General features: G+C 33.4%; 5 protein-coding genes across 7 annotated transcripts; 3 read left to right on the forward strand and 2 right to left on the reverse strand.

Moving 5' to 3' along the window:
* Positions 1-285: 285 nt before the first annotated feature.
* LOC110712476 (pentatricopeptide repeat-containing protein At4g38150-like) lies at positions 286-876 on the reverse strand. Its single transcript, XM_021890941.1, has one exon. It carries the CDS (start codon positions 874-876, stop codon positions 286-288), a length of 591 nt encoding a protein of 196 aa, XP_021746633.1.
* Positions 877-3,553: 2,677 nt separating this feature from the next.
* LOC110712392 (protein HHL1, chloroplastic-like) lies at positions 3,554-6,893 on the forward strand. Its single transcript, XM_021890849.1, has 5 exons — positions 3,554-3,981; positions 4,819-4,956; positions 6,019-6,105; positions 6,251-6,298; positions 6,457-6,893. The coding sequence occupies exons 1-5, from the start codon at positions 3,703-3,705 to the stop codon at positions 6,601-6,603; spliced, it is 699 nt and encodes a 232-aa protein (XP_021746541.1). The 5' UTR covers positions 3,554-3,702; the 3' UTR covers positions 6,604-6,893.
* Positions 6,894-7,904: 1,011 nt separating this feature from the next.
* On the forward strand, positions 7,905-10,156 carry LOC110712573 (small heat shock protein, chloroplastic-like). Its single transcript, XM_021891040.1, has 2 exons — positions 7,905-8,520; positions 9,262-10,156. Exons 1-2 carry the CDS (start codon positions 8,304-8,306, stop codon positions 9,738-9,740), a joined length of 696 nt encoding a protein of 231 aa, XP_021746732.1. The 5' UTR covers positions 7,905-8,303; the 3' UTR covers positions 9,741-10,156.
* Positions 10,157-13,034: 2,878 nt separating this feature from the next.
* On the forward strand, positions 13,035-18,392 carry LOC110712535 (protein WVD2-like 7). Of its 3 annotated transcripts, none has more exons than XM_021891003.1 (9): positions 13,035-13,430; positions 14,503-15,189; positions 15,286-15,651; positions 16,194-16,252; positions 16,341-16,415; positions 16,980-17,064; positions 17,142-17,198; positions 17,532-17,627; positions 17,884-18,392. In XM_021891003.1, exons 1-9 carry the CDS (start codon positions 13,362-13,364, stop codon positions 18,067-18,069), a joined length of 1,680 nt encoding a protein of 559 aa, XP_021746695.1. In that variant the 5' UTR covers positions 13,035-13,361; the 3' UTR covers positions 18,070-18,392. The 3 variants fall into 3 exon arrangements, with proteins under 3 accessions (XP_021746695.1, XP_021746694.1, XP_021746696.1); XM_021891002.1 differs by having other exon boundaries at positions 13,037-13,430; positions 15,283-15,651; XM_021891004.1 differs by lacking the exon at positions 13,035-13,430 and adding an exon at positions 13,452-14,330 and having other exon boundaries at positions 15,283-15,651.
* A 385-nt stretch (positions 18,393-18,777) lies between these two features.
* Positions 18,778-24,826, reverse strand: LOC110712402 (two-component response regulator ARR11-like). The gene is made up of 5 exons (XM_021890861.1): positions 24,399-24,826; positions 22,913-23,065; positions 22,395-22,751; positions 22,080-22,156; positions 18,778-21,198 (listed from the first exon to the last, which is right to left on the reverse strand). Exons 1-5 carry the CDS (start codon positions 24,529-24,531, stop codon positions 20,068-20,070), a joined length of 1,851 nt encoding a protein of 616 aa, XP_021746553.1. The 5' UTR covers positions 24,532-24,826; the 3' UTR covers positions 18,778-20,067.
* Positions 24,827-26,280: the final 1,454 nt, after the last annotated feature.

The raw sequence follows: 26,280 nt of genomic DNA on the forward strand, positions 1-26,280 counted from the left end.
ATTATGAGTATTTTCGACCTAGCTCAAGCTTCAATAAGCTTTCAGAATTCTTATTTGAGCTATATATTAAAAGAACAGACGAAGTAATTGCCACTCATCTTGATTGGCAAATGCATGATAAGCAATTACAAATTCCATACATAATATAGGAAACAAAGATTTACCCTATAATATGTGACAAAAACTTGATTAAAAAAACTTAAAAATCATTTAGCACAAAGAATATTGATCACATTCTTAACAAGATACCCTTTCTTGCCCTTAAGAAACTCCCTAACACCCTTCTCATCCCCTACAAAACCCAACCCTTTCATCTCTTTGAAAAACTCTTTTCCCTCCAACTCCTTCCCCTCCCTCACAAACGCCTCTATAAGTATAAACATTAGGAAGAACCCCAGATGACAACATCCTCAAAAACACCTTTTCAGCTTCCTTGCATTGTCCAGCATTAGCATAAGCCTCAATAACAGCAGTGTGGGCCACCACATCAGGCAATTTCCCTTTCTCTTTAATCTCCTTAAACATTTCCAACGTTTCATGGGTTAAACCATTGTTAGACATTTCGTCGAACATCTTGACTGCATTACTGATTAACCCCTCTGTTCTCATTTTCTGGAAAACTTGCTGTAAGTTCTTGACATCTTTAGATTCGGGAATGGTGGGTTTGTTGCTAAACGGTTTGTTTTGGGAGGGTTCGGGTTCGGGTTCGGAGGAAGTGAATTGGAGGGTGATGAGGTTAAAAGGGGAAAATAGTGGGGATTTGGAGGTGGAAGAGACAGGTTTAATGAGGAGAGAGAAAGAAGAGAGGGAGATTGATGGGTGAGAAGAGGAGAGACGGCGGAGAAGGTGGCGGAGATGTGGTGGTGCAACTGCCATAGTTTAACAAGGTGGAGCTCTGAAAAATAAGTTTTGAGAAGACAATTGGTCAATTGATTTGGGAGTCAATGGCGACTTTTTTTTTTTATATATGTATTTTGTTATAAAATACACCCTGGAGAGTTTTAGGAGAAATTGGAAAAAGTAATAAAATATGAGGTAGTGGGATAGTTGAGAAAATAAATAATTGTAAAAACAAAAGTAGTGGAAGAATAGGAGGAAATAGAATATTATGTTGGGTCCATTAAGTGTGAGAAATGAATTAAATATTGTAAAAACTTTCCAAAAAAGGAAATGGAGCAAGTATTTAAAAACGGCCGGAAAAGAAAAATGGAACAAGTATTTAAAAACGGAGGAAATACGCAGTACTCCATATATACAAAGTACTCCGTGGTGTATGACAATACTGTTTTGCACATTAGAATAATCGTATCACATACAGTATAGAGTAAGAGCTTGTTTGGTTGAATGGAGGAAGTAGAAATTCCCATGAAAACTCAATGCCCATGAAATTGTAATTTCTAGGAATTGTCAAAATTTGTTTGGTTGAATGTGGGAATTTCTACTTCCCATGGGAAGTTTAACTTACTTAAGGGGGATTAGGTAAGTTAATTCCTCCATTTTGTGGGAAGTAAAAGTTCCTAGGAAGTCCCACTTTCTACATAATTGTCAACCAAAGAAGTATATAGAAATCTATTTTCTAGGAAAATAAACTTCCCATAAATTTATTAGGCAACCAAACAAGTTCTAAAAATAATTAAGATATTGTACCACGAATTTTATTAAGCCCATCTTCACTCAAGCTTGAGACCTAAAGTGTTTGAATTGATAAACAAAAGGAAAAAGCAAAATTTTCCTTCTATAAACGGGGCTATTTGTTGATGACCAGAGTGAGCGAGGTTATTGTAGACCTAATAGCTTATTTGTAGATATTTTTTTTGGTGTTTAGAGAGCTACAAGGGCGGGGGTGAGAATCGATCCCAGGACCTCCTAGGAATCGGGAAGGAAGCTCTAACCACTTGAGTTATTCCTCACTCTCAGCTTATTTGTAGATATGATTGGAATTGTATGACTAATTATCTGACGTTGTCCATTAGTAACTTAACTAGTTTTTAGTCCGGACGATGCCCCAAATCATTGTTTATATAAAAATTATTATAACAAAATAAAGCAAGTGAACTATAAATTGGTGGCTTTATAAAAATAATATCATTTGTTAAATATTTTAAATAAAATTGAACATCAAAATTCATAATTTAATATGCAGCAACCTAAATGCTATATTGTATTAGTTTGTTTTATTTGTTAAAGGGATTTTTTTAATTATTCAACTATCATAATGAATTCCTTCTAATAAACATATTTTGTGGTTAAAACGAAAAATTATTTAAAATTATTTTGCATTTTTGGGTTATATATTTTAATGAACTATAGCCTATATGAATTATGGTTGAGTAACTAATCAAAGAAATGAAATTAATTTTGCAAAAAATATACACATATAAGTTCACAATTAAAATTTTAGAATTTATGAACATGAATAACTCTTTTTAATACTATTTTATCATCATAAGATGTCATTGGAGCGGTGGTTAGTTAAAGTTTAATTTTAATGAATATGAGGTTATGGGTTCAAATATTAATGCTACTAAATTATAAATCTATACTTAGTATTTTAAAACGCTAACCAAAAAAGACATATGTCATCATTCTATTACACTTCCCTATCTTCTTCTTCAACTCAATGTGCCACATGTCGTTTTACATTTTTTATTTTTAATTATACAATTTTTATTTCTTTAATTATGGTTTTAGTTACATATTACACTTATAATTATTTATTGGTATTTCCTCGCTCATCTCTCAATACAATTTCTATGAACAAGCCATGCATTGTACGAGCCAGAAGGCTAGTTTTTATGAAAAAACATTGATGTATAATTGTTAATAATAGGTGACATGGCAACACGTGGCGAGATTGGTGACACATGACAAGATTACATTCCTTGCCATTGAGTTTTAATATATACATTGAATTGATATTGATGATATTGATTGATTGACTAGATTATTTATATACTCTCTCCGTTTTTTTTTTTGCAAGTGTAATGTTTTGAACTACTCCCTCCGTCCATTAATACAGCGCCTCTTTTGGTTTTTGTGTGGGAATTAAGAAAGTTATAAATTCTTGAAAACTAATGATTAAAAGTATATAAGTGCATGTGGGGTTAGAGAAAGATAGAAGGAAAGAAAAAGTAATTAAAAATAATTAAAGTGGTAGGGAGAAAAAGTGTTGGAAATTGATGTTAAAAGTACAAAAAACTAAAGAAAAAAAAATATCAATTCATCAAATGAGGGTAATAATGTCAAAAATTACAACCTTTAAATAGAAAGATGCATTATATTTTGATTTACTCACAAAAAAAATAAGGTTTTGTATTAAGGGACGAAGAGAATACTTTTTATTGTGATCCTAAATCACAACTCCTACCTAAGTAGAGTTATTGGACAGAACCTATGAAATTGAGTTGATAGTGGTTCAAAGTTTATAGACTAATTAATATTTTTTTTTTTGAAAAAATATTAATAATTGTTTGTGGGCTACAATTATCGTGCCACGTGTTTAATGGATATGTTACAAAAATTTGGAGAGAAATGAAAATTCCCCTTTAACAAAATGTAAAGGCTATGGTCTATGGATAAGCAAAAGTTGGCTGATTTGTCAAACTTTCAACCTCCAAAATTACAACAGCAAAACCAACACAGTAGAGTTTTAGCACAGAAGAAGACCAATTTCTAAAGAAAAAGAGAGAATTTTGCTTAAAAATGGAGGTGGGTATGTCTATAAACCCTCTAATTAGACTACCAATGAAGTCAAGCTCAAGAACATTTGATGAATCTTCATCAATTATCAGGCACTCTTTCATTTCTACAAGAACAAAAAACCCAGATTTACAGAAAGGGCGAAATCTGCAATTTGTGGTTGAAGCCAAGGGTAAAAAGGGAATGAGTTCTCGCCTTCTTCAACGCCAACCTCCTCCTCCTTTGCCCAAGATTGAAGATGATGGCAATCCTCGTTTTGTCATCTTCATTCGTATGGCCAATGTCTGCTCTTTCTCTCATCTCTGTTTTTAATTTTACTTTATATGTTCTTTTGTTTCCAACTGTATGTATGTCATATCATGCTCTCGAGTTTATGATCTTTGGCGTTGCGAATTTGAGTTTTGTGTGTTAAATGTCGACTTTCACTGTTTTTGTTAGGTGGGTACTTGAAATTTTCTTTTATTTTGAGCAGTATGTTGTTGATTGAGCATGATGTCATATCATGCTATTGAGTGTAGGATCTAATTGTTGCATATTTGATTATTTTGTGCTAAAGATATAGACTTATATTCTTTTGTAAGTGGGTACTTGAAATTTTCTTTAACCATCAAAGTTCACAAAATCCCAAGTTGTTGATTGGATATTTTGAAATTTTTGTAGCCATGATACTTTGTGGTTGAAGTAGAGATGATGATGTTATTAGACTTATTGGACAGGCTTGATGGAATCGTTGCGAGTTTTCAGTTTTGTTAAAATTAATGTGTAGAGTTTCAAGTAGTGACTATGTATTGACTTCTTACCTAGTGATCAAGGGTCTATGTTACTCATAATTCAAATGTAGGACACGGCTATTTTATGACTATTTTGCCTGATTTTGGCCTAAATTGAAGTTACTTGCATTTGACATTGGTACTAGAGGTAAAATGAAGAGTTGAAGTAACAATCAAGTGTTGTCGCGGAGGGAAATTTAGGTTGTTTATTTCAAATGTTTTATTTAGGTTGTTTAGAGTTGTGGTAATCGTTATCATTGTTTGCCCATTAGTGTCTTTTACCTAGTATATTGTACTTGTTCATTTTGGTTACCTTTTTATCAAATAATTGGCATCATATATTGGGCAGGTATACCTATGGTACCCTCTTAATCTAGTTACTGGTGGTACAACTGCAAAGATTATGGTTGCTGCAAAAGATAATATCCTCGGGAAATACATTTACAAGGATACAATTGCTAGAAATCTTGCAGCAGTGGTTTATCGAGTAAGTTCTCTGATCATTGTCTTTGATCTTGAAATTAGCACTATTCCTGTACAATTTGCCTTGGATGAGTGAACTTTGCAAGAACAAACAATAATAACAACCTTCTCATGTGATTCATGTCGAGGCAAAGTCTGAGCAGGTCCAAATTTGCCTTGGATGTGTGAACTTTGCAAGAACAAACAATAATAACAACCTTCTCATGTGATTTATGTCGAGGCAAAGTCTGAGCAGGTCCAAATTTACACTACCTATAAATGAACCCTAAGTGAAAAATTCTATAGAGGTTGTAAGCAGTCCGCTGGTCTAAATATACATTTATAAAGCATAATTGGTTCTTTTTAGCAAATAGTACCTAAAAGCATGATGTAGTAAGTTTAGGTGTTAAAAATTGCAAGTCTCAAGTTGCTGGTCACTGAGGCACTTCAAGATTATTGAAAAGAGCAGTGGACGACTGGGGTGTGGCTTAATCTTCGTATTAATTTACTCTATATTCCTTTTTTATTGCCACATTGAATCTTTATTACTACAGACCTGAAGTAAAGCTAATGATGTTCAGTTACTCTAAGCTGGCAAAGATATAATCAGATTCTTAAAAGTTAGTCAGGAAGTAAGTTATCTGTCATATAAAGATTAGAAGATATTAAACATACTGCCAAACTGAAATGTTCCACTTGAAAGTGCTAAACGAACTCATATTGTGCGGTTCCATCTATATTTGCTCTTCATACTCTTTGTTGCATCTTGTGTTTATTCAGAGATTATGCTCTCGTATTTTTTTGTTTGTTACTCCTTACTCTGTATCTATTTAGGTTTTTATTGATCGGTGAAGAACCTGCTTCTCTTTTCCTTCTTGCTTTTCTAGTTGTTATCGTGTTATCCTAGTATTGCGGTTTTGCCTATAAAATTGGAAGCTGAAACTTGTTCTGTATCTTTTAGTATCTACATTCTTTCAAATTAGATTTTCCTTATAGTCAGCAGGATTGCAACACTCACTCTTTTATACATCTGAGGCGCATTTATTCAGATATGCCTCCCTAATACATGTTATATGTGCTTGTTCAGGATGAGAAGGAGTTAATAAAGATTGCACAGAAGCAATTCCGTATTTTGAGGAACGCAACTGAATTCAGATATGGCTACAAGCTTGTTGTAATGTTTCTGCAGCCATCACTTAGCTAGCTTGATATTTCCTACTCAAATCATCATTTTTCCTTATATTGGTTGATGCAACTTTCTAAACCTTTTTACCTCAGTGCATTAGAGTTAATTTTCTGATCATTGTTTATAAATGCAGGAAAATTGTGATATAAAAACGGCTCTTACTCCTAAAAATGTTATTGAGGTAACTTATTTCTTTGTTATTATTTACTCTGTACTTCCATATTTTGAACAACAAATAATAGAAGATAAATAGGTCTGAGAACATTGATGCTGATGTCCAGTAGCTCATTCATTTTTGATCTGTTACTGCTGCTGATGGAATTTCACTTTTCTGTTCAGCTGCCGACTCAAGATCAGCTCAAGACGGTGGTTGATAAGGTTAAAGACTTCTTTGGAGATGCGAAGGAATCCTTTGGTAAGCTGACAACATTAAACACAACCTCTGAAGAAGGGGCAGAGGAAGCTTCAGCAGAAAAATCCAAGTGAGTGTAATTTGTTTGGGAAGTTGAGGGACATCGTATTATCTTCATGTGCATTTTTCCATGTTGTTTGGTCGAAAGGTTGAAATCGATGTTATGAGTCCCATGTAAAGGTGTAACACCATGATATGAGGAGGCACAATGTCCTCCATGTATGATAAAGGAGAGCAGCATTATACGGTTTTTGGTTTTCGACGCTTTGTCCTTGTAATTGCATCAACAGGCAAATGATCTCATTGTACTAATCTTGTAGAAAATTACAGAATTTTTCATACTACAAAAATTTCCTTTTATGTACATGCAGACTTGGTTAATTCTTTCTATTATTGATGACAAAAAGACTTGCGTGGACCTGGTCCACAATAATATTATTGTGGACCCGATATTTATACACACGCAACTGACGTTATATTGAACACATGATCCCTTATTTTTAACATAGTAACCTTATTTTTAACACAGTAACCTTTATTAAAACTTGTATAACATTTAATATTATTGTGAACTTGAATATAACGTTATAACCCTAATTTTAACATATGACCTTTATTTTTCATATTGACCAGTATATAATATATTTCATTAAAAAAATTAATCCCTTATAGCCTATATATTACCATAATAACTTTTATTTCAACATAGTGACCTTATTTTAATTATAGTGACTTTTTTTTATATTAATAAAACAATCATAATTTCTCTAATATTAGTGGTCCATAATAAATTAGTGTGAACCAGGTTCATTTAAGAATTTGTAAGCATGCTGAGATTGCTCTGTTTATATTTCATTTTTCTACTAGTTGGACAAAGAATTGTGATTATGAATATGGATTAGATAGGTTTTACAATAATTGCTTAATCTTTAGAGAATGACTGTCATACTTTTATGTTCCTTTTAAAAAATAAAAATATGAACCCAGAAAGTTTTGGCCACTTCAATGATAAACTCTGATTCCTCAGCTTTGAGAGGAGTTTGATAAAATTACCACCATCATTAAAAACTAGTAAAAAAAAAAATTATATGCATCAATATATTAATGCATCTTGTATACTTGTATAACGGTTGCATACTTGCATTGCACTATACATTTAACATATATGTGCAGCATCTTCAAATTACATAAAAGTCAAGACATTGTATAGTCGTTTGGTCAATAATTAAAAGATTTTCGCTTAATCGTCAAAATAACTGGGAACAATGATTTTACACAAAGTACTGTGCTCAATCAAATAACTCACTTTTTAAAAATTGAGCCATATGAACAAGACAGTATCCTATAAACTTCACAAGCAAGACAATTTTTTTTTTTTTTTTTTTGTGTGTGTGTTCCACCCGATTTATTCTTTGAGCTAATCCGAATTCGATTTCGATGATCAATTTTGGATGGTTAGATTCTAGGCCCCTTTCAATTGTTATTGCGGGGAAAATACTTACACGAATTACTATAACTCTTGGTCCAGTGAGAAGAAAATACTGTAAACATTCATGAGAAGTCTAGAAGCTTGATATGCACATGATTTTTACAACAATTCCAAAAATCCAAAACCCAGAAAAATCTTTGCTTCCAGAAATGTCCACTAGAAACCCCACTAAAACAACTTCTATATATAGCATCTCATAAATTCAAAAGTACTGTAACATTATTATATCAGCAAAATCTAACATTATCCAATTTTCCAAATCAACTTTTAATTCATCAATCAAACATGGCTCAATCACTTTCCCAATTTAGCAACACAATCCCCTTTACAAAATCATCAAACACTTTTTGTGGGCATTCTTATTTTTACCCAAAAAAATTTCAGCAAAAAAAACCCAGCTTTAATGGAGGAATTAAAGCCATGAAAGCTGATCGAAGGGAAAATCCTGAGTATTTGCAGAAATCTGGATTGAGGAGGAGAGAACCTTCTGCTGCTCCTATTGGTAATTTCATTTAATCCTTGGTTATTTTTTTCTATTCTTGTTTTTTTATTAAATTTATAGATTGGTCATTTTTTTTTTTTTAATTTATTTGATCATACTTTTCTTGGGTTTGTCATATAAAGTTTAGAATTTAGTGGTAGAGAGATCATATCAAACTATTGAATTAAATTGAAGTAAACTTTAGTTGATTATAAATTATATTTGTTTGATGAGAACACTATAAAACAGAGTAGCTCACTATAAAAATTAATTTGTAGGTACATTGTTTATGCTTTTGTGTTGTAATTGAAATTGATGAAAATTTTAGGATTAATTTCCTTTTAGCAATTTCTTTGTTTAAAATTTATGTTCACTTACAAAGTATTTCACTATTTCATACTAATCTAGATGTCCGGAAAATATTGTTGCATAGCACGGTTGAATTTCTTAACACGACCATTAGTCCATCACTTATAGGTGAAGGGGTTTAGGGGTAGTGCACTATTTTAAATTAAGGTCTTGAAAGTTCGGTTTAATGTGACAATTAATTTGAGACGGATTGAGTATGCATATATGTGGGTGGTTAGCCATATGCTTGTATGTTGGATGGTGTCATGCCAAAGTTTCTAGATTTCAATTTCATCCCCATAAAATGTGCTAGACTAATGATTTTTTATTCTATGTGCCCAAACTAATGAAATAATTTTGAGCTAGAACTTTATGTATGATGCAATCTTACAGTGAATGAGTTACCAATTTCAGGGTTATGGGACAGGTTTCCATCTGCAAGAACAGTGCAACAAATGTTGGACACAATGGACAGGGTGATGGAAGAGCCGGTTGCATACAACAGCAGTTGGCAATCGCCACTGCCCAACAACGGAGGCGAGTACGTGCGTGGGCGAACACCATGGGAGATTAAAGAAACTGAGGGTGCATATAAGCTGAGGTTTGACATGCCAGGAATGACTAAAGAAGATGTCAAGCTTTGGGTGGAGGAGAAAATGCTAGTTATCAAGGCCGAAAAGGTGTCGAAAAGTAAGGATGGTCAAGAGAATGGTGCAGTGGAAAATGAAGGAGATTGGCCTGCTAAGAGCTTTGGTAAGTATAGCAGCCGGATTGTGTTGCCTGAGAATATCGATTTTGAGAAGATCAAAGCTGAAGTTAGAGATGGTGTGTTGTATATAACCATTCCGAAAGCTAGTATTAGTAGCAAGGTGCTAAGCATCAATGTGGAATAATGTTGGGTTAACATGATATGATCCTCCCTGCTTGTCTATGCTAGTGTTAACTGTTAAGCAAGTGGTGCAAGTAATTCTATGTACTAGTAGCTGTTTTTGTATCAAATTAGCACTAGTAATGTATTCACTACTACTTTTAGAAGGGAGGGTTAATTCTCTAAATTGAATGTTAAGTATAATATAGCCGTATAGGATTGTATATTTGTAAACTTTGGGGTTCAATGTTAAAAGCGGAGAAATAATAGAGGATACATTTTTAAGACTACAAAAAAATTGTTTGGAACCATTTATGGCTATTAGAGTCAATGATGGATTACGTGTTTGTAACTTGCAAAATCAGTAGTTAAGAATTGAAGTAGATGGATGCAAATATGCAATCGGCCAATTGTTGTGTCCTCTAATGAATTAGATGATGTACTTTTTACTTTTTAGTAGTTGTATCATATGAGGTTTGAAAACTAAAAAAAAAATTACAATACTTGAGTTCAGAACAATTTTGGATTTTTTTTTTTTTAAAAAAAAAATCAAAATTGAGGAAAATGAAGGAGTTGCATTTATTAAAAAGAAAAAAAAAAAAAAAAAGGTAAAGTAATAAGGAAATTCTGACTGAAATTTATTTGTAATTAGAATAATTTGGATATAATCTTCCTCTAATAAGTTCAAAGGGACATGTTGAATTGGCTATGAATCATAAAACGTCAATAATTTATAAGGATCATTTAAGATGTAAGCATGAATTTGTTGGATATTAGCCGTACATAATTTCTCTATTATTAAAGATTTAAACATTAATTAAACGTAAAGAAATCACCAAATCTAACTCAAAATCGCTTGGCCAAGTCATGTAAAATATACACTATGATTACATTTTTTTTTAATATGAAATTAAATAGCAACAACGGTCTTTTTTGGATTGAGGTGACCTCAACATCAGAATGGTCCAAAAACTTGACTATCAATTAAAAAATGTATTAGCCGTTGGAAAGAACTGTTATAGACTGAATTTGGCGCCTGGATAATTCACCTTAAACAAAATAGAATTATGCATTAGGAAAAAGGTTGTCTAAATGACCAAAAAGTTATAATTATTTTTTTTCTTGTTTGCTTATAATTGCATTAAAAAAAGTCATATATTAATGTGTAGATCGAGTATATGAGTAGTTTTTTTTTTTTGGTGTTCCAAAGGGTTCACCCTTTGGGCTAATCCGGATTCGGGGATCAGTTCTGGGTGGTTAGGTTTCAGTCCCCTCCCGATTGTTGTTGCTGGGGATCGAACACGAGTCTTCCCTACCAAGTGTAGTCTCAATCACCACTACACCAACAACCAATTGGTAAGAGTATATGAGTAGTTAAATGTGACAAAATACCATAAGATAGATATACTCGGGTGTATAATAGTTACTCTAAGTGGAACTTATAATTTGCTTATCTATACACTCGGTATCAATCACATTTATCTTTTTATGATTTACTCCATCCAGTTATTATTTTAATTGTAGATTTTCTCAATAATGCAAAATACTTTTCAAATTTAAAGATATACGATATTATCTCTAATGACACCTGTATCGAGGAAATTGATAGCAAAATTAGTACTGATCAACAACAATAAACACATCAGTTAATTAGCGCTATATTCATCCAAAAATCACAGCTAACAAGTTGAGGTGCATCTTTGATAATATGAATTAAATTATTTTTACAAGTTACAAAAAATCAAACAACTAACTTAGAGCAAGTTTAGTGACATCATTATTTTAAGTCTTAAGACTTTTGCTTAAGACTTTTCCCATTTTTCTTCAAAAATCTCAAGCAAGTCTCAAATTGAGTCTTGAAATTTCAAGACTCAACTTAAGACTTGAGATTGGGACCCACTACTTCCACCTCACTTTTATTTTTATTATCCTTTTTTTTTTCTTACACTTTTTTACATATAATATGTCAATTATTTAAGTCTTAGGGCTAAAGTGATAAATTTGTGTAAGTCTTAGTGAGTCTTAACAAGATTTTGATGACATCATTTTCAATGGGGACCACCAAAAATGATGTCACATTCAAGTTTTAAGACTTGGGGCTAAACTTGCTCTTAACTCATAATTCGTCAAGTTAACATGCACACATTTTGAGCTATGTATTTAGTGCTCAACAATTGACCTTTAATTACAGAAGATGTATTACACTTTTTAGTAATAGTATCATTATTTATTTATTTATTTATTTGACAAAATAGTAATGGTATCATACCAAATTATGGACCTGTTCATATTTACTGAACTGAATTGATTGGAGCTGAATTGAGCTGAAATGAATATTTTATGAGAGGAAAATTAAGAGCTGAACTGAACTGAACTGAATTCAACTGAACTGATTGGAGCTGAACTGAACTGAATTGAACTGATTAGAGTTGAACTGAACTGAACTGAACTGAAATTAAGTAAATGTGAACAGGGCCCATGTATATCAAATTTTTTTATTATGACCAATTACCAATGGTCCAATGGCCAAAGTTCATAAACTTTTATCCAAAATTTTCTTAGAAAACAACAAGTATAGGATACCATTGAGAATATTCTTGAATTTTCAATTTAAATAAACCAATATCCCACCATTTTATTTCTTTATTTTCTCATTAATATGTGAGAGAATCCATCATAATTTCATTACGAAATACAAAGTATTATAATCGAATAGAATTGCAATTAGATATATATATATATTTTTTTTCTAAAATCACGAATGTATAATTCTATAATCTTGTAAATAAAATATCAAACAAGATAAATCTTCTATTTTTCCTAACAAAATCTATACTAATATATTAAAAGACACTATAAAAACGTCTATGTGCCACGTAGATCCTTTGACATTACGCCACATCACAACCACTTATAACAAAGTTGGCCAATTAACCATCTTAGCCCATTATCAAGCGTATTTTAAATATGAAAACAATGTACATAAATGTAAACCACGTGATTTAATTATTAAAAAATAAAAACACATTGAATAATATCGATTTCATATTTCAAAATCATTAAAAAAAAAAGCCCCAATTGCACGATTATAAAAATAGCAACTCGGGGCAATGCCCAGGTTACTCACTAGTAAAAGTTAAAACTCATTTTTTTTTCCTGCTATAAATTAAATAAGATTATATCATAAAAATGAGATGAATAAATGGAATCAAACCCTAACAACACTCGTTTTGAGGGAGACTCGGTTTATCTTCATGTTAAATAATAATCGTTTATCTAATGGTATTTATGTAAATTATTCAACAAAATATTTTCGTAAATAAATCTAACATTTATGTACCCGTAATTGATAAAAGTTGTTGATTTATTTAAAGAAATAGATCAATTAAAAAAATCAAAAGAAAAAGAGCTCCTACTATAAATTGAAAAATCAATAAGCAACCAAAAATACTAAAAAGGGCACATTTTCCCAAAAAAAAGTTGCTCATCTGGGCTCTACCCTGCTCCTTCAGCAAATTCAAATTTAAAACTATACACAATTTTACATCCCCTGAATTTTATTTTATTTCCCAGAAAATTTAACATTTTAAACCGTTTTCTTCACCCACTCTCCAATTTTCTCTCTCTAAAACACAGAGCAAAATCAATGGCGGAATCAGCTTGTTTAAGACGTTCATTTTCTAATCCTTCTGAAACTTCCCATGATTTTTCAGAGGTTTGTTTGTTCATTTCTATCCCAGATAATCTACATTTTTAATTTTAATTATATTTCAGCTGATTCTTATAATTTTTTCTTGAATTCTTAACTGGGTTTTGTTTTTCTGCTTAATTTTGCCCATTTATGAACTGGGGTTTTGTATTTATGCTCAAATTTGTTGTTGTTGCATAATTTCTAATTTTGGCTGTCAATATTCACTTGCTGCATTATATATTTATATGGGTGTTTCAATTTATTATTGTATTTTCAATGTAATTGCTTGAATTTGTACTTAGAAGCTAAAATTATTATGTTTTCAATTGGTTGAAAGTGGGTAGTAATTTGTTGTAATAGTATTTAATTAGCTTAGAAGTATAATATAATGCTTGAATTCTGAAGGAGATCCGTGTTGCGTATGCTTTAGTATGAAGTATGTACATACACTAAATGATCCAAATTTATAGTATGGTACAAAATTAGTTGGGTATGCAATAAGAGAATTTAAGGTGATTTAAGTGTACGAAGATGGGTTTGCAAGAGCATATAGCACTAGATCGAAGTGAATGGAGGATAACAATCTTTGTGGATGATCCCGGGAGATAAATTCTTGGTTCATGTAGCCGACCCCATACTTTTGGGATTAAGGCTTTGGTATTGTTATTGCTGTTGTTGATAGTTAGTATTGTTTGATCAATTATTCTGTGTAAATCAAAGGAGAGGTTTTTCAAAATTCGCGCTTGTTGCGGACAGTTTCTATAGTTACTTGGGTATGCAACTTGTAGCTCATCTGACTGTCTTTGAGTTTGTCTATTTGCTGGTTCATATTCATATTGCACCAATGTTGCTTTGTTTGGACAAGATTGAAGTTGAGGTTTCTCATTATAAGCTTTAACTGTGATGGTTTCGACAAGCAGTATGGTAAGTATTATATCTGGACAGTTCAATTTAATTCTGTAGGACTTGATTAATGAAATTTGTTGAGTAATATGATTTCTATACATCTCTGAGCATCTTACTGTCAAATGTTAAATATTAGTATTGAATGTGAGGAGTTCAGCTGGAATATTGATCAGAACATTTTATCTAATAGGGAGATCAGGTTCGTGCACTTGGAGACTCTATATCTTTTGGGAGATATATGTCAGAGTCCTTGGCTTGGGAGAAATGGTCAACTTTTTCTCACAATCGTTATCTAGAAGAAGCAGAAAAGTCTTCCAAACCTGGATCTGTTGCCAAGATGAAAGCTTATTTTGAGGCCCATTATGGGAGGATTGGTGCAAAGAAACAGGCAGCCCTAGAGCAAGCAAGTGATGATTCTAGTTTTGTTGAATCAGAAATTTTCTCGAGCTCGAGCTCACCTGCATTGAATCTAGATATGACAGTTCCCAGCAGTCATTCAACTGTTAATGAACTTCGAAGGAGCTTGAGCTCCCCTGCACTGAATCCAGAAACAGCCCTTCTTAATAGTTATTCAACCGCTGATGAATTTCCAAGGAATGATACCCCCAATGTGGAGCCTCTGAGTGTCATTGTCAGTTCCTGTGACTCGTCCAAAACCAAAGAACTACAAAATGAGGAAGACATAATTGTGGAACCAAGTTCAAACATTGATTACAAGGAGTGTCCTGAGGTTCAAGTAGACCAATGTGAGGATGCAGAAGTAAATGCTAGCATCACCGAGAACTCTGTTGAGATCAAGGTTGACTTGTCTACAGATGCATTGGAAAGTGATACAATTCTGATCACCCCAGAAAGGGAGGTGACTGTGACTATAGAGGTATAGCATCACTTATACCTCTCTTTTCTTATCAGTGGTTTATGTATATATTTTATTTTCTGTGTTTAATACTAGTTACTATTGATGCTCCAGAAGGAAGCAAAGACGGACAAGTTGGACTTAAGAAGCAAGCAGAAACCAACAGATTCATCATTGAAAAGTTCAAAAAAAAGCAATGTGTCCAAGTTATCATCCTCTCTTGCTAGACTTGCAACTCCAGTTCGGCCTAAAAAGGATTGTAGTGGCACGCTTAGCACTCCTAAGTTGGCAAAGGAGTCTATTGAGATGAAAAAATCAACTTCAAAATTGGTTCAAATGTCAATCAATGTTAATTCTGATGTTAAACTAATGAATAAATCTTCTTCAGTTTCCCACAAAACTGGAATAGAAAAGGCCTTCACTCCTCTGGGCAAGATGATAAGACAAAGCTTTGTCCACACACCAGCTCCAAGTACTAGTAGGGTATGTATTTTTCATCTCTGTTGTGAGCTTGTTGATATTAATTGATGAATGCTGTCTCCATCAATAGTGGATTTCTTCACAATATTTGCAACCCGTTTGATCCTCTCAATGGAATTTATTATCTGCAATGTAATTGCATAACTAAATAAAAAAAATAAAAAAATTCTATTATTGCAATAGAAGAACCTAGATGGAGGGAATTGAAATTGATTTGAAGAAATGGATTTAGTGGTGCATATTGCACTTGATAGAATCGAATGAAGTGAGTGGTAATTAGAGATTATTGTTGTCGTTTCTCTCTCTAATGATAAGGTGAAATTTCATTTCATGATTTAAACAAAGACCAAGTATGTTTATAGATATAATCTTCTAATTTCACACTTGGACCAATATTTTCTTAGTATTAGAAAGAAACCACTAAACACTTGTTGCAGACTTTGAACAAATAGTTTATTGATGTGCTAACTGTTTAAAAGCTAAACGGTTTTAGTGTTGTTCTGAACATTATTCTAAGAAGTAATGAGATATGTTTCGTATTGTAGGCATCTGTCAACAGTGTTTCACGGCATCCATCCGGAACTCCGCAAACAGAAAATAGGAGGTATGCTTTATTCAATTATTCCATTGAAGTGTTTCTTATTGTGATGTGCTCAACTTTATGAAACTTAAGCTTTCATGTCTGTCTACAGAAGCAGAATAGCTCTTGAGAAGTCATTTGCGAGGAATAGATCACTGGACCAGAAATTGCACTCGCCCTCTGTCAGGTAAGAATAACAATAACTCATCCAGCCTTATAAAAAGTTGAAGGTCTTGTCCATGAGACTTTTGTTCATAAAGCCAACAGTTAACTTCTAACTGAATGTTATCATGTGACTCAACTTTGCAATAGTTTCCTCAGCTTAATTATCTATACCATACGTTAAACTCATGTATTATATATGCAGTTAGGAATAAGGAGCAAGTTAATGTAGTTGGATCTCATATCATGCAGTATATGTATGTCTGTGGAAATGTAATTAGTAAAACCACGATATAAAATATAAAGTCTTAAGTGATGTGGTTTGTAACAATTAGATAATTGAATTATACAAGATACTGATCTCTCAGTCTGCGGGAGCTATTCTTGTGTTTACTTTCGATGTATTTCTTGGGATTTGTTTGCCCTGTTTTGATTCCCTATTCCAGATCTGATAAGTTTCTCCAGCATATGTTGTGCAAAGCTAAGTGTGACTTCATTTCTGTCATCTTCCTTGACGAGGAAAAAAAATAGTACAGCTAACATTATTTCTCATTGAAACTTTGACTGACGAGCACATGTCACTTGACAGTACTAAGAAGTCTGCAGCACAATCTCCAATCACATTCTCTCCTTTCAGTTTTAGGACTGAAGAAAGAGCAGTAAAACGTAGAGAGGTAAGCCCCAGATTTTTATGATTCCTTGATTTTACTGTGAATTAACTTCTCCTAATCTTTTGTTTTATATCTGCCAGTTTTTTGAAAGGTTGGAGAAGGAAGCAGAAAATCAGAAGATGCTTGATAAAGCTAAGGTGCTTATGATATCATAATTTTCTGAAACTCAAACATAAAAGAAAGAACTTTCTAATAACTGTGGGAAGGAGCCAAGGACCTAATCTAGGAAAAGGAGTATTTGTAAAATTCTGGACACATGTGCTATCACCAACACCTCTGTGGCTCACAATCTGTCTTATGACAAAAACTGATAACTAAATCACTCAAATAATCCATTGATTGCGCAATTGCTGAATGAATATCACTGGTTTTACTTAGTTTCTTCATATCTTCTCATGTAGTCAGCTTGATAAACTTGCCTTCTTTCCAGTACATATACTCATAATTGACATTTGTAAACCTGCATGCAGGTAAAATCAAAAGCTGATTTCAGGAAAACATCACAGAGTGTGAATTTATCCAGTGCTGCAGCAGACAGAAGAGAAATTTTAAGTGATAAAACAAAGGTCTTCCATCTTGTATACTGTTACTTACATCTTGCACCTTTTATGTTCGATTTTTGTTTATTACTAGTAATTTACATGATAAAGGGTTGTTTATTACCATTGTTCTCCTATCTCCTTTCAACTTTCACCAGATAATCTTGCAGGGAAACATAGCCATCCTTGCATGTTATTCAATTCTTTTATAACTTTGATGGGATCCAATCCTGCTTGTCCCATTTCTCTCTAGTCTCGTGCTTATTTTTGCTTTCACTTGCAGATTTCTGTTGCACGACCACTGCCACCAAAGTGTGAAAGTAAAACTTCAACCAACCTGGTGGGAGGAAGAAGCTCTCAGCCTCCTCGAAGTAACGCTGGTTCTAAACCTGCTTCAGGAAACAAGCCAATTCCAGTCATGCCGACCAAGAAGAAGAGACATGAAAATGCCTCTCCTAACATCCTTTGACAGTAAGATCTCCCAAATGGAAACTACTGTTAGCTTTCCACATTCCACCAATCCACCTTATGCTGTGTATTGTATTCATTCTCTTGTGAGTGTACAAGTTTTGCAGTCCATTTTTTTAAGATCACGGTGCTTGTGTATAGAAGGAAGACTGAAGTTATAGAATCAATGAATCATTGTCTGTCAGTCTCTAAAGTTGTACCACTTTGTGCTGAAAATAAAAGCAAGTAATTTACAGCCTATTCAGCTGTTTATGAGAGTTTATCTCTCGTACGAGTTATTTCATGTTGTTCTTTTGATTTAATGGAAATTTTGTCCCACTCTTACCACGCCAATGGTAGATATGACTTTAAATGTAATGTTGACATTACATTTTGTTATTCATTGAATTTCACTCAGATATAGTAAAATTAACACAGGTTTACCTAAATCACAAATCCCTGTGAAACACGATCTAGATGTACTCAGGTGTGTGAGCTGATGCGTAGTGTATAGTGTAATTTTGGACTAATTTAACAACACTAGGTAGGAACATCCGAACATGTTCCAAGCACCATAACATATCGCATTCTGACATATTCAAACATAATTCAAAGTGCAAAGATTTTACAGTTACAAATAGGTGCAAAAAATTTACAATTAGAAAAAGTACAAAGATTTAATCAAAGTAAAGAAAAGGTACCAAGAGTCCAAGAACCTGCTACATAGTACTGGTAGACTAATTTCATTTCTTATTGAACATATGATATTAAAGATTAAACCCCATGATCATTTGAGGTAGTTATCATCTCTTGTATTTGGGCAAAAACTGTTGAATAATTTAGAGAATGTAGACTAATTTCATGATTATTTAATTATATACTTAGGATAAGTAGGACAAGTGCGGTTGCCCTGCTTGTTATACCAAGAATCCATGCAAACCTCATGAAATCTGTGACCACATTGACCCACAACCTAAACGTAGTATGTTTGGATATAATGTTGAATTTCTCCAAGCAAATCGCGCATTCGGTGCAATTCTTAGTCACTAGTTTTACCCTCTCCAACTGGTGTTCCGTGTAGGGGATCCTCACATTGGTATAGAAGTTGATCAAGCCGGCGTGCCGGATTTTTCCACAGCCGGGTTATTAATCCACACTGCTGCATAGGTTCGCGTCACACCACCAAGGCTCATCACCCGGCTCCAACCTCGGTTCGGGGTTTTAGGCCTTTTCCCGACACTATCATTATCTCTAATACAATAATCTCTGCCGATTTAAAAATATCTAGGGATCGATACTCACCCGGACCGGGGGGCCGGGCCTCCACCGGTCCCCTGTTCGTTCGCCCTTTATAAAAAAACTGTAACAACTTTATAACAAACCCATTGACTCAGCATAACCGACTAACTAACTAAGCTCCTATAAAATAAAAGAAGTTTACCTGTTGTACGACCTTTTTCATGTTAATTCTTTTGATTCAATGGAAATTTTGTCCCTCTCTTTCCACGGCCATGGCAGGAATAATCTCTCTATATGTAATGTTGATGTACATTCCGTCATTCCTTGAATTTCAGTTAGTGTAAATTCAGCTCAAGGTTACCTAAATCATTAACCCCTATGAAACATGATACAGCCCTCACCAGATGTACTCAGCTAGTCAGTTGAATGAGCAACTATCTCCTGCCCTCACCAGTGTACGATCGGAGATTCGGAGAAACGCAGAATTCAATTGCTATAAACCATGCTACAAGTTGGGTTATGAAGTAATCAATTGCGCCATAGGAATAGGGAAGAAACCTTTTGTTCTCGGTATGAAATGCACACAAAAGTTTCAAAAAAAAAAGTTGATATTATTCTAAATTGTTGACACTCAGTGTTATACATGGCTCAAGAGTCTATACTAGGATGATTATAGTTATAATCCAGTTTCTGGTGGTACCGAACAAGTATTTCATGGAAGGTCTCCTTTACAAGCTCATTCATCTAGATCTGATCGAGAACAGATGTGATCAAGACGATATTATGCCCAATCAAGAAGATACTCATGATCCAACTTCGGCATGTAAGGTGGTAAAGGAGTTTCAGAGTCAAAATCTGGAAAATTGCACCCTGTGAATCCTATGTAATCCAACCCAAAATCTTTTGAGGTTACATCACCATATTGAAGCCACCGAAACATCATGTCCTCACTTAGGAGTCCAGAAGCCAATTCACTCCCGAACACTTGGTTTCTCAGCTCAGATTCAGAACTGATTACACTACTTGGATCAATTATGCTACGATTCTGACAAGAAATCTGCTTCTTCATTTCCAATGTCACATCAAAGCAGGGATCTAAACCTTGTGCATCTACTAGATGACTCGCGGGTTGTATAGGAAATGACTGAAGCGGTCTTTCAAATACAGGCTGTTCCTTGAAACTGACTCCCTGACTAAAGTTCTGACCTTTCATGTCAAAAACACATCCAAGAGCATCAGAATTTGGCACAGAATATGACCCAAGTGGGCTTTCCATAGGGGATAGTTTCCCTGTATCATTGCCACACTCGTTAGCATTCAAGGGTTTGATATCAGCGAGGCCTATGTTGTTGCTTTTGCTAATTGAAGTACCAGGACTAATGTGTGGAGCAGGCTCAAGAATTTCAGGACTGATATGCTGGTGCAAAATAGGCACAGTCGGCTGGTTGAAAGTACAACTCTCCAGATTTGGATGTGCCTTTAACTCAGGTTCAAACTGCAGGTGATCTGGTACTTCTCCGCTCCAAGGGTACTGACCAGAAACAGGAGAATCAAATGATGCTTGCTTTACACTCATATCCAAAGACTCATAAGTATGATTGAGGCCTAACTGTGAGTTCCTAGTGTGAGAATCACAATCTTCAGAACTGAAAGGTATTATATGTTCTGTTAGTGGCAACAATTTGCTGCTTTCTGGATCATTGTCAGGAGGTTTAGAATCAGCAGTCTGAACAGGCAACTGATTTCCCTGATATACATGCTTGCTAGTAATGTCATGTTTCCCAAAATTGGAGTTCTGGATACTAATAAAACTTCCACTGGATTCTTTGGCGGAATGATCTGGATTCTTCATTCCACCAAAAGAGTTTTCTTTATCTTCTTTACGCAGCCTGCTTAGATAAAGCCGATATTTCTGCATAATTAAGACAGTTTCCAAAAGAAAGTTATTCTACAGCATTTAGATACCATACTAGAGAAGAGAATAGTTATCAGAAACAATCGTTCAGATAAGTTTGGCAGCTAACCAAAACTAAGATGCAAAATTTTAGGAAATGCTCTTCCTGTTTGCAGATACGCGTTATGTTCACTTTCTTGTAAAACTTTTAAATACTTCTGTTAAAATAATGTTAAAAAGCACATATATATTATTCTTGTGCGAAGTATTTGTGTTAAAAAAATACTTTCATGATGCTGAGTCTTTTTTCATACTAACTCTTTCCCAAAGTGTTCATGACAAAATATGCCTATTAAGAAAACTAGTCGAAATAAAAGAGTACGTTTTTACTCTTGACCTTAATGGCTCTTCAAAATAAAATTTGAAACTCTTTTCTTCCCCCTGTTTTTTCTATGATTGATCTGATGGTATCAAGCTTGAAAGTAAGCAAATGTACTGAGAAATTTTAAAAAGGAATTACAAGCGGAAAATATGGGATAGAACAACATTATTTTGGAAGAGTTTATGTTGTAGATTCTAAAAGCTGAATCTGATATCACATATCTCACTGACCTATTATCCATCTTTTTTACAGTTAAAATCGTTCTTCAAACAATCTTTTTTATTCATTTATGGTGTAATAGCAGATATTACTGTGTATTGGATTATGGATCAATAAGAGATATAGGCTCTTTACTACCAACGGCTTAATTCTGTAGCACATCAACAACACTTTACAACAAGGGCAGGAACCTCTTCGAGTTCAGAGGCAATGGGGTAAATTTGATGTTAGCTCTATATGAAAATGATAAATGGACTTTAGCAGATATAAGCAAACAATAATTCAGAAATTTACTGACCTGCAAATGGCTAGCAACATTCTCCCTTGTTAACCAAGGAACACTCATGAGGTCCAATATCTTTTTCGGACCTATTTCTGCAAAATAAACAATTTCAGGGTTAGACAACAGACAGCAGTTTCAAGAATCCATAATTAACAGAATACTGGCAAGTATTTTACTCTCAAATAACATTGATGCTAATTAATGTAAACAATGAGCAACAATAGCAAAGCATCAATGACTAGAAGCACAAAAAAGATACTGCAAGAACTGTACATATGGTGCCATCATAGACAATCAGTTTAAGATTTTGAGGGAAAAAGTTTTACTCACTATCACTGTCAATGCCTAACTGATTTACAGCTTTCACAAATTTTTGGTGGAGATCCACAGTCCAAACAACTCTAGCTTTCTTTGTGGTAGAAGGATCACTTGAATCTTTTTCGATGTCTACATCCTTTCTTTTCTTTAAAAAATTTTGTTCACCTCCATAGAGTCCATCATAAGAATGGTCTGTTCCGCTTCTATCTTCAAAGCACTCAATGTCTCTCACGTCATGCATTCTCTTCCTCACAACATGCTGCCATATGTTCTTAAGCTCCTTCATTCTAATTGGTTTGAGGAGATAATCACATGCACCATGCTGAACCCCTTTCATGACTCTGCTGGTTTCCCCATCCACAGACATCACTGCATGAGGTAAATATTATGTAACTTGTTAGGATGTAAAAAAAATTCCAAGGTCAACAAATTTTAAAATGGAAAGAGAGTAATGCGATTCTTGATTTTCAAAAATAAAAAAACATGATAAAATTTAAGACAAAATTTGAAATCAATGAAGGTTAACTGACTTATAACTGGCAGGTCCATCTCAAGTCCAACATGCTCGAGAAGTCTGAAGCCATCCATGTCAGGCATGTTGACATCACTGATGACGATGTCAAATCCATCCTTTCTATCACGGAGCAATTTCAAAGCCTCACGAGCTAGCCCACAAGTAGTTACTGAACATCCATGATATAAAAGGAATGTTAAAAGAGTTCAGTTGCACGAAATATGGAGTCATATATAACATATAGATTTCTTTAACAAAGAGATTTCTTTAATTGAATGAATAACATGAAGTCTTTATATCACTATACATTTTGAATATCAATATGCTAAGTAAAGAAGATGAATCAAATAATCCATATATACAACTCAGCCTAAAGAACTATTTTGGAAAAATAAAACGAAGTACAAAAATTAGCAGTGAATACATTGGATTTTTTTATTTTTTTTTTTTTAAAAAAAAAGATAACTCAATCTAGTTAGTCATTGTTGCTGAGAAAAAAGGCGATTCTTCGTGGACCAAAAAGCAACTCTTCCTAGAGAAATTGTCTTCTAAAACTAGGAGCAGATAGAACTAGTCACTAGATATGAACCACCATCTCTTTCAACCTGGAAAGCTCCACTATTCTTTAGTAGTAAAGCAGATACCTTTCACAAAATTCTAACAAATTGATTGAGAATCTAATTCTAGAATAGGAAACGTTATCTTGGCTGAAACTCATTCAGGAGTTTAGGTTCAATTCCACACATCACATGAAACAACATAACCAACATGATAAGAATATAGTATGATTCAATTTGGTGATCAATTTGAGTATTTGACAGCCTCACATCAAGGTAATCGGCTAGCAAATCTAGTGTTTCTAAGTCACAATATTCTTGATTATGCAACCACCATATATCATTAGTTCTGTCAACATAACTCCAGAACTTAACTTTCAGATAAACATAATTCCAATTTCTCCTTCTCAAATTTCCTTGAAATTAGTTCCTCACACAGATAAGATAAGAGTCAACTGAGGTACCACAGCACCACACTTAATGAACTAACAACAAATAGGATCATCCAAAGTTCTTATGCATATTGGACCCTCCTGGCACTAATTCCATCGTTTTCGAATCGTAATATGTAAGAATCATGATCCGAAAATGGCATATAGTATCAAAGTTTAGAAAGCCTTTGTAGCATAAATCATCAAAACTCCTTAAAATCAACAAAAGCCCAACATGATCATATCTCAGAACACCCTTTTTGCTAAAACTAACTCACTTAATTGAATCATAAAGTAAACCCATGATCATAACAAATTACATAAGCATAATAAAATCTGAAAGAACCCTTTTCAATTCAAAGCATCAAAACACCAAAATCATCAAAATAACCCACAAAGAAACAGATTAATCATCTGGGCACATGCTCAAAAAACACTCATTCAAGCTTTTCATCAAACAATTAGACTGCAAAATCTGGGAATTGATCAATCAAAATCAAATATCATATTATACCTTCATAGCAACATTTCTTGAGCATCTTTTCCAGAATTTTCAACCAAGTAGGATCATCATCAACAACCAGCACCCTCAATCCAGCAGGAAATGTTTCAGTTCTCGGTGTCGAAAACCCGTGTTCCATACCCATTTTCTAATAGAACTGTAACTAAAAAATGGTGTAAAAAAACAGTTGTAGAGTCTCTCAATAAGTTAGTTGGGGAAATTCAGCAAATTCAAAAAAATTCAGAGAAGAAGCAACAGAAAGTGGGATATATATAAGATGGGAATTTATGTTGGAAGGTATATTTAATATCAAATTCCAAAGAAAAAGCTTTAACAGAAAGAGCTATCAATCTCTTTCAATCTGGAAGTTTTAATCTTTTGGGGGGAGAAATGAAGGAAGCTTTTTTGAGATGAAACGCAGAATATAACGAATATTTGGCGCCGGCTATTACTATAAATTCTAATATAAGCTGTTCCCTCTAGTCCTGTCCTAGGTTGCTACATAACGGTCCCGCCCCGCAAAAATGCTCCAATTAGATGGTTCGGGATTACCACGTCATTATTCTTCACGCATTTTTTTTCGGGTTTTGTTATTCGTAATTCATATTGATCTCTTAGTTAAAATCGAATAGGGGTTTAGATTAGGGTCGGGCTAGTTAATTTCAACTAGACCACTATAACTATATGTTTGGGAATGATATTTGTTCCATTCGATATGTTTTCAATACAGTTTGGGGTTTGTTGATCACAATTCATACTGATCTCTTAGTTAAAAACAAATAGGGGTTTATATTAGGGTCGAGCTAGTTGGTTAATTTCAACTAGACCACTATAACTATGTTTGGGCTCGAAATTTCCATTCAATTTGAGTTCAGTACGGTTTGGGTCCATTTAAGACTGAAATATGGTTAAATAAGTCATCAGTTTTGTTTCTCTTCCTATATATAAGAATTATTCTGGACATTAATCGACAAATGAAATAATCATTTCTAATGACATTTTAGTTCATATTAATTAATTTAAAAGGGATTTTGGTTTTTAAAAAAAAAAATTAAAAGGGACTTTTTTTTGTTTAAATAATCAAACATTAATAACACTAATCTATGCGTAAACTTTTCATGCATTTGTATCATTTTAGAAAATGTATTTAATGACTACTAAAAAAATCTTTGTCCACTTTCTAAAGATGTGTGTATCAAACTTCGATCATTTATCACCCCTCTTCTTTAATTATATGCTCACTAGTTAACTAGGCACCTGCAGTGCTAAAGTTTCATTCATGACTGGTGACTGATCAACTGTTACATGCTATATACAGTATAGTAACTCCCCTTAGGTAAGCTAGTTAGTACAACATAATAATAAAGTATGTACTTAATGAATCAATTTTTTTTTTTTTTTCAAAGCAAATATAATATATCAATAATTAAGGTAGCTAAAGATAATGTTGGTGCGCCACAATACAATTCTCTACAATAATAATGTTATGTGCATGCCTTAGACTAGGAATTAATATAATTAATAGTACTCTAATTACAAATAGATCTATGATTTGGCTAATTATCATCCGTACCTATGTTTTGACTTGTGCTTTTTATAGCAACACTTTTTTGGGAGAAACCCCTACACATCTATAAAGTTAATCCATTATTATTCCAAATAGTAATTAATATAGTTAATTAAGAAATTTTTTATGAAAGTTAATTATGTTTAAGATGCCCAATTATTCATATAAATTACTTTGTATAATCAAAAAGCATCTTTTTAACAGCAAAATCACTGGTTTAGGTCCAATACTTTTGAGCATTAGTTTTGAGAGTTTGTCCTATTTTAACAAAATTAGATTTGTATTATTATTATTTTTTTGTAAAGGTAATAATATAGTACTAATTTA

This window comes from Chenopodium quinoa, unplaced genomic scaffold (assembly GCF_001683475.1).
Source record: "Chenopodium quinoa cultivar QQ74 unplaced genomic scaffold, ASM168347v1, whole genome shotgun sequence".
NCBI lineage: Eukaryota > Viridiplantae > Streptophyta > Magnoliopsida > Caryophyllales > Amaranthaceae > Chenopodium > Chenopodium quinoa.